The 7500-nt window shown below is 46.5% G+C and overlaps 4 protein-coding genes across 4 annotated transcripts in view; 2 read left to right on the forward strand and 2 right to left on the reverse strand.

The window, feature by feature from the left end:
• Nucleotides 1-526, forward strand: part of LOC125957949 (zinc finger matrin-type protein 2) — a 1520-nt gene extending 994 nt beyond the window's left edge. Inside the window, exon 2 of the mRNA XM_049691007.1 lies at nucleotides 1-526. This exon is cut by the window's left edge and continues 679 nt beyond it. The gene's annotated coding sequence lies outside the window, so the exon portion shown is untranslated.
• Nucleotides 527-620: 94 nt separating this feature from the next.
• LOC125957948 (choline transporter-like 1) lies at nucleotides 621-4477 on the reverse strand. The gene is made up of 6 exons (XM_049691006.1): nucleotides 4212-4477; nucleotides 2866-3943; nucleotides 2520-2799; nucleotides 2267-2429; nucleotides 1964-2185; nucleotides 621-1892 (listed from the first exon to the last, which is right to left on the reverse strand). The coding sequence occupies exons 1-6, from the start codon at nucleotides 4314-4316 to the stop codon at nucleotides 1674-1676; spliced, it is 2067 nt and encodes a 688-aa protein (XP_049546963.1). The 5' UTR covers nucleotides 4317-4477; the 3' UTR covers nucleotides 621-1673.
• Nucleotides 4478-4642: 165 nt separating this feature from the next.
• On the forward strand, nucleotides 4643-5316 carry LOC125958032 (mediator of RNA polymerase II transcription subunit 10). The gene has a single exon (XM_049691122.1). It carries the CDS (start codon nucleotides 4717-4719, stop codon nucleotides 5107-5109), a length of 393 nt encoding a protein of 130 aa, XP_049547079.1. The 5' UTR covers nucleotides 4643-4716; the 3' UTR covers nucleotides 5110-5316.
• An 11-nt stretch (nucleotides 5317-5327) lies between these two features.
• Nucleotides 5328-7500, reverse strand: part of LOC125958031 (solute carrier family 12 member 8) — a 3696-nt gene continuing 1523 nt past the window's right edge. Inside the window, exons 2-5 of the mRNA XM_049691121.1 lie at nucleotides 7278-7500; nucleotides 6913-7197; nucleotides 6653-6831; nucleotides 5328-6583 (exon numbers count right to left, since the gene is read on the reverse strand). The exon at nucleotides 7278-7500 is cut by the window's right edge and continues 1251 nt beyond it. Of these exons, the coding sequence (XP_049547078.1) occupies nucleotides 6424-6583; nucleotides 6653-6831; nucleotides 6913-7197; nucleotides 7278-7500 (847 nt within the window). The 3' untranslated portion in view covers nucleotides 5328-6423. The remainder of the gene's footprint in view (nucleotides 6584-6652; nucleotides 6832-6912; nucleotides 7198-7277) is intronic.

Consider the following 7500-nt stretch of genomic DNA (forward strand, 5'->3'; position numbering starts at 1 on the left):
GACACAAGTAGTCGGTTGCTCCCCGTTTTGGCCATACACATTAGGTACGTAGGGGTTGGTGAACCGATGTGTGTTTAGGCTATTGCTAATTGTATTCGAATAACTGTAACCTGATGAAACTGTACACGAAAATACAATTATATTTATGACTAACTAATCTGGTGCCTGTTTAAAATTTGCACTTTTCAGACTTTTTGATTTTTTTTGCCGCTGTGAATAGTTAAACTTCCAACTCCCGACCCAGAAAATGCGCTCGTCCTGTAGATTAACTTTTGAACAGAGGATCCTCTTTTCGGATGAAACATTTATTGTTTGAGTTTTATTTTGAGTTTCATTATCGGCGGAATCGATTCTGCATACTGCATCTGTGTCTCCACTGCATCCAAGAGTGCTTTTTCCTGAAAATGAACTGCATAGAAGGGAAACTGGAATTGATAACTTACACGTGCCAGGATTCTACCGATAAACGCGATAATACTTCTCCCAAAGATTTCTTCATATCAAACTTCTCGCTGACCTAAGAGATTTAAGTAGTTTCGGAGTCTATTCATCACAAATAAGTTTCTACTTTTTTTATATTGGCTTTCTTTCATATACATATATAGATATAAAGAGATAGATAAATGCAAATGATTGGGTAATTTTGCGTAAATATTTTATTGAAATCCTGAGAGTATTAATGGGATCTTGCGCATGCATTGCATATCCCACCAGTTTCCCTGGTTCGAAGGCTTCTTAACATCAAAGCATTTTTTTATATCTTGAAATAGTTCACGTTTTGTTTTACATTTAGAGTGCATTATGTTAATCGTGTGCATTGTTTGTGTTTAAGTAAAATGGTAAGATGCATTTTCTCTCAAAAATTCCTATCAACATCGGTTTGTGCCTTCACCAAATACATCCCATCGCTTTACTATGTGATGGAAAACTGGCATAAAATATAACGTTAAATATTGTTAACATTTTCATACACAAAACGTCTGTGTAGCGCACATTTTGGGGTTGTAAATATTCGCCATTTCATCGTGGCACAGTAGCACGCACAGTAAATGCTAGTAAACAAGTTTCGTGTAAAAAATCTGGCAGAGTTTCAATGTCCCGGTGAGTGCTTCTCGTTGGTTTTGTAACATAGCCGTAGCGCGCTTGAGCTTTAAATGGTTGTTGATCCGCTTTTATAATGCTACATACTAGAGAGTTTCGTTAGCGTTCTGCTGTACGGTTCGTCCAATAACGGGAACGAAGGAAGAATTCGTTTATGCGTTGCCGACGAAGCGGCAGTAGGAAGAATCGTATAGTAACTCTGATTGTTATTGTTTCGATTGCATTAGATTACGATGAGCGTAGGTAATGAAATAAATACGAATATGCTGGTCTGGACAGTGAAAACCGGATTTTGGAAATCATATTTTGTCGTGTGTTTGTGTGCGAAAAATAAATAAAAAATAAATGCTCATTCGAATGGTATTTCAATTTTACATGTAAGTAATGGTGCGATGCTAATCAAGACTCATGTTTTCCATAACTTACATCTAAATTTCAATGAGAAAGAATACGTTTCACAGTAGGCGTGAAGGAGCATGTTTGAATTGTCTCGTAAAGCCGTTTCTCCACGGCTTGCTTGGTCTCATTTGTGTACCCTTCTGTCCCCCCACTCTTACCGGATTACCGTCCGTCTAAGCTTTACTGTTTTCCATCTCGGCTTGGAGGAATTGGGCGGAGAATGGTTGCTTCGTGATGGGTGTCAACTGCACCTCCTGCATCGGTGCCTCAACTGCATCGACCTCCGGAGCCTCACCGAGCAGCCGAGCTAGGTTGCTTTCCTTCCAGCGTCCAGTATTTCCATTGATCGTACGATCCTCGCAGACGCACAGGAACAGCGTGTCAACGACCATCTGTGGATATAGCCAAGACCCATTAGTCCCCGTGACATAGACGGTACAGAATTCTCGATCGTGCCTCGTACCTCATACAGCGAAAGGATAATGTGCGCGATGAAGAATGCAAATACTGTAATAATGATCACTGGGGCCATGTAAAAATGAAGATCGGGATTGTCACGAAGCAGCAAAATGCTGATGAGCCCACAGAGCGCTGCAACAGCCAGCTTGCCAAGGAAAAGTACAAAATCTCCGATTCCATTGATCGTGGCCACTTGCAGCGCATTCGTTACCAGCGCATTCCAGGCCTGTGAAACAAATAAGGATAATAAGATCGTAGGCTAGAAGGGAAAGGCGAAAACGGGGAGAGCGATCGTTGGCATTCTTACAATCTTTGCTGCCGGACAAAAATTGACTCCCTCGATGGCGATCACGGTGTAAGCGTTGTGGTTCAGGTACCGAATGAACTTCTCAAGCAGCCAAAATCCGCAAATACAGCATCGCAGGCAACCGCTGGCACACTCCGAACCTTCCTGCTGGTGACGCTTCAATCTGGCGATACAAAGCGAAATTGGAACAATGGCGTTAACAATAAATAAAAGGTGGAGAAATGAAGGTGAATAGGATCACAGGCTCACTCACTTTGCATAAAGATATGTGAGAATGAGACGCGGTATCTTGAAGATTGTGATGATAAGCGATCCCTTGGCAACGGAACCGAGATGGTACTTGACGAGCTTGGCGATGGAGTGTAGCACCGGGCTATCGGTTGGTTTGCGGAAGTACCAAAAGGCAACAGCACCCGCAATGGCTAGCTGCTGACAGGCAAAGATGAATTCGCTAGTCCAAATCAGTCCAATAATGTAAATCCATAGCATATGGCGCAGGGCACTTGCTTCACGATATTCAACCAATTTGAAGGCTGCAGAACGTTCGAAAAGCGGAACATTAGAATGGATGCTATGCACAACGCACACTTTTTACTCACATTTGAAGCTAGTATCGTTCTTTCCAGCAAATTCCGGTTTGATGTTGGTAGTATTGGCGACGGTGGGATTTTCCTGTAGCTGGGTCAGCGGTAGCAGAGGTTTCTCTCCCGGCAGGTTCGCGGTCGCCAGGCATATGACAACGGCAACCCAAAATGCAAGAAATATGGCAAGCGAAAGGAACGCCAGTAATGGTGGACCGGCCAATCCTGGTAGCTGCAGCATGCATTTGCCAGCCTCTTCGAACAGAGCCGCCAGACCGGTCAGCTTCTCGCGCAGGTAGTAGATAACGACGAGCAGAATGATCATAATGCACGTGGCAGCGATCGCCAGCACGTAGATCGTGGTTTCGTTGCGTACCAGCTCCTCGAGGTAGGAAAGTCGTTCATCGGTATCGAGTGTATGCTTGGCACGGTAGTAACTCCACCACAAAACGCCCGTTACGCCAATGCTCGCGACTACGACAAAGATGCAGATCAACCACGATACGATCGTGGCGAGCCAGTGCAATAGCGCAATCATGACAATGGAGAAGATGAAGGCAAGCCCACAGATCAGTACGATCGTTGGCCATGCTTTGTACATATCGCTAAACACTTGCTGCGTTGCTTCCCAGGAGTTGATCAGGGCGTACATCTTCTTAACCTGCTGGATCGGTGCGTTCTTGCCGGTCGGAATGCAGCGATGCAGTACCGGAGACGACTGATACACCGGTAGCGTCGGGCAGGGACCAGTGAGATCGAAATACTTTGGCCCGGACGCTTCCGAAGTAAGCAGAAGGCTCATGTTGAAATCATACCGACAATATTTGGACTGTCGCTCCTCGTAGTAGCGATAGAGTTCGGCCGCGTTCAACAGCTCCCGCTCGGGACACTCCTTCACGCAGACGGTGATCGTGTGGCGCAGTTCTTTGATATCAAGGAAGAACAGATACGGCTTATCGACCGTATTCATACCGGAGAGCGGGATGTTGGAATACTTGTCATTGCTGCGAACACCGCATGTGTTCCCGAACGAATCGTACCCATTGATGAGGCGAAGTGGATTTCCGTATATGAAGGAAAAGATGGCAATTACGATCTGCGGAAGGGAAAATACACAAATAATAAAATAACTGCCGTTACTCTGGCCAAGCCACGCCTCATCGGACATGACCTTGATGGCGCGGTAGCTGAAAGGGGGAAGCTATCGAACAGATTCGTGGTTTCCGTATTTCTGAATCATGAGCGCGTAGCAGAACTATCGAGCCGGGTGGCACGTTATCATCACCCGCTTACTAAATTCAAGATAGAACGGTGCGCTCTCTGCGTCGTTGGCGGGTTCGTCTTTCGTGGAAACGAATACTTACCAAAGCGATCCAAAAGATAACGTACAAGATCAGCCAAAAGATATCGGTGTGACCTCGTACTCCGGTCGGACGCTGCTGGTCCGGCTTGCTTTCGAAGCAGCCCATTTTCGGGTAGGTTCTTCTTTTGGCTCGGTTTCCGTCAGCCAAAGATTTACTATTTTTAACAGCAAATGAGCTGCACCGTTCACTAGAACTTTACTGAGACGCTAATTATGCAGAAAATTCCTAGCAGATGACGCGATCTGCCGTCGCCGCCGCCCGCTTTGTTGTTGGTGGCTTGTTGTTGTGGCTTCTTTTTTTTCTTCTCCAGCGCTTTCCCGATCAGCAAATCGTGGACCTGAGAAAAAGAGCACAACCATAGCGCGTACTCGACTTTCGTTGATTAACTGCTCGAGTCGACGCTGACCTGCTCGACTTTCTGAGACCTGTAAACAACAAACTCCCAGCTCCGGCCGCGAGTCCAGTTTTGTGGAAGCCCCGTTTAGTGAAAACGCAAAACAGCAGAATGGCTTCACCGTTGGAAAACTTGGAAAACCATCTCGAACTGTTTATCGAGAACGTGCGCCAGATACGCATCATCGTCAGCGATTTTCAGCCACAGGGCCAGAACGTGCTGAACCAGAAAATCCAGTCGCTCGTCACGGGCCTGCAGGAGATCGACAAGCTGAAGACCCAGATCGACGTGAACGTCCCGCTGGAGGTGTTCGACTATATCGACCAGGGCCGCAACCCGCAGCTCTACACAAAGGACTGCATCGATAAGGCACTGACGAAGAACGAGGAGGTGAAGGGCAAAATCGACTCGTACCGCAAGTTCAAGAGCAACCTGATGAAGGAACTCAGCGAAACGTTTCCGATCGAGATCAGCAAGTACAAGGCGATCCGCGGGGACGAGTAATAGTGTGATGAGGATGCTGCTTCTTCGGACGGCGAGCCCTTGTGGCCGGTTCGTGAGCTGGAACGTCTTTAGGATATAAGCGGGAATATAGCGGGGTGTGCGGGGTTGGAAGCGGGGATCGATTAGCGCCGGAGATCGCACCGGCTGGAAGGTAATACGGCGGCGGGGACAAATCTTTTAATAAATCTGTGAATCATCCCAATCTGGAACGCTTTGCGTATGTATGTTATTACAATGATTTTACTTTATTTTACACAGCATTTGTAGTTAGTTCCGCGACGCCTGGTTCCCTGCATTATCGTCGTAACAGTAAAAAACAAACGGAATCATTTTACTTGTACAACCTCTTATTGTTCTCACTTTCTCCATCCTTACCTCGCGCTGTTGCTCCAGTAGAAACAAAACACGATGGTTGATTTTTCCTTATCTAAGCGGAAGGCGGCTCCCAAGGATTTGGGCTCAATGATGTACGTAAAGCAATTAGCCGCTGGAGACCGGAATGGTAAGGCGCCGTTGCGGGGAAGTTAAGGAAACTTAGAATAAGAAGCTGCTGGTTTATGCTGCAACGCAGTAATAATCTCAACGTTCAGCACGGTAAGTATCACTTGGTACGCTTAGTTAGTTTAGAAGGTCTACTAAAAGGATGAAGGTGTTAAGCGAGTTTAGACACTAAACAAGATCCGATGAAATATAAAAGATTTACAACTGCTAGCCGTGCAATACCGTGAATACAAAAGAAGCCTAACGTAACGCACCAGAGGTCGCGCATATGTACATCCAAATCTCTTTACTTTTCCTATCCTAATAGTTATTATGCGTGCTTCTGATTTTGATAAGAGGTTTTTTGCGTCTTGCTCTACTGCTCGACCATCGATCATCATCCACTTAATAACGACTAACGACCGTTGATTACTACTTTTTTCGCCTAATCATTAAGTTCTTGATCATTTGATGTGTGCTGCTCGCGATATTGCTTGGTTCCCATGGTGGTTAGTGGCCGATCGGCGAACCGGGCGAACGGAAGTAGTAAAAAAAAGGAATAATTATGCAGCATCCACGAGCATTCTTACCTATCTAAACCATTTTGAATACTTTCGTAAAGAGGAAAAAGCATTGCTGATATAGCTTTGGAATTCCGACGATTCTATCATCCTTCCATCACTCAAACGCTGACTTCGTCTTTGTTCCTCGGCGTTGCTACTTCTAGTAGTCAGACTTTCACTTTGGCGCACGTTTGTTCCTGGCGGCGGGTTACGAGCGTTGAACATCAATCTTCCGGTGGGGCAGGCAGGTAGGTGGCACACGCTTGGTTCTTCACACCTCGTCCACATACCGTCCCTGCACGATCGCCGTCTGATGGTAGCGTCGCCTGGATGCAAAGTCTTCGTTCTCCTCGTTTAGCTGCGCCGAAGCGAGGTTCACATTCGGACAGGACTGGGTAACTACCACCTGCTCGTAATCGTTCACTCGTTTTCTAAACAAATGATATAGCAGATTAGTAGGCGACGGGGCAAAAAGTAACGGCGTTCATTGGCAAACCTACCCAAAACACCGGAAAACCACATTTTTCAACCACACGAAGAACCGGAACTCGTGCGCCAGGCCAGGCTTAACGGCTGGATTGGCTGTGCCGACATACAACCACACGACAAACACAGTTCCGATGCAAAATAGCGCATACACCCAGTTCACCAGCAGCATTACCAGAATTTTAATACAAGCCTGTTGAATAGTACAGTTGAAGAGGTGTGCGATTAGCGGAACCCATTCCCAGTTGGACGTTGGACATGCCGTGATACTTACACCAACCAGTGAAGCCCATCGATTGCAGAATCCCGAGTACCAGTTTTTCGTCTTCGAGTGAATTGGAGGACGAATTGGTGCAATCGGTTCGTCATCCGCTTCGGTCAACGATCCCGTACCGTTGGCCGTGGAGCCATCGCGGAAAATTACTTCCGAATCACCGCTGGTTATCGAACTGCTGTGAGGAATTCCGTTGCCAATGGTAACATCAGATGAGGTTGTCGGTCGTGGCCGAGCGTTCGGGTCACGCTCGGAAGGCACATGTTGCGGTGAGTTGGTAGGCGTCTGGTAAATAAAAATTACCATGGAAAAAGTTAAACGAACAGCAACCGATGCGTTGCCATTGACGACCGGGAGAAACTTACCCCAAGGTTCTTATGCCGTGTACGCTCAGGAAACAGTTGATCAAGATCGTTGTTCTCGTGGTAATCGTTACCCGTGGCCCCATAATTTCGGGTCTCGTACAGGGGACTCTGGGCCTGTATCCGGAAGCGTTCTTCACGATTACTTTGAATGTCGAACGTTTGGGCGAGCGCAAAGTACGAATAGTCAATGCAGGCGTACGTTAGTAGGAATGGCATCGTAACG

This window comes from Anopheles darlingi, chromosome 3, assembly GCF_943734745.1.
Source record: "Anopheles darlingi chromosome 3, idAnoDarlMG_H_01, whole genome shotgun sequence".
NCBI lineage: Eukaryota > Metazoa > Arthropoda > Insecta > Diptera > Culicidae > Anopheles > Anopheles darlingi.

Bases quoted from the DNA above. Each gene is read 5' to 3' on its own strand.
- LOC125957948 (XM_049691006.1), bottom strand. From the start codon at position 4,316: ATGGGCTGCTTCGAAAGCAAGCCGGACCAGCAGCGTCCGACCGGAGTA. The intron at 3,944-4,211 runs GTAAGTATTCGT...TCCCTTCCGCAG, and splicing joins TTATCTTTTGGATCGCTTTG to ATCGTAATTGCCATCTTTTC. The intron at 2,430-2,519 runs GTGAGTGAGCCT...TTGTATCGCCAG, and splicing joins CTCACATATCTTTATGCAAA to ATTGAAGCGTCACCAGCAGG.
- LOC125958032 (XM_049691122.1), top strand. From the start codon at position 4,717: ATGGCTTCACCGTTGGAAAACTTGGAAAACCATCTCGAACTGTTTATC.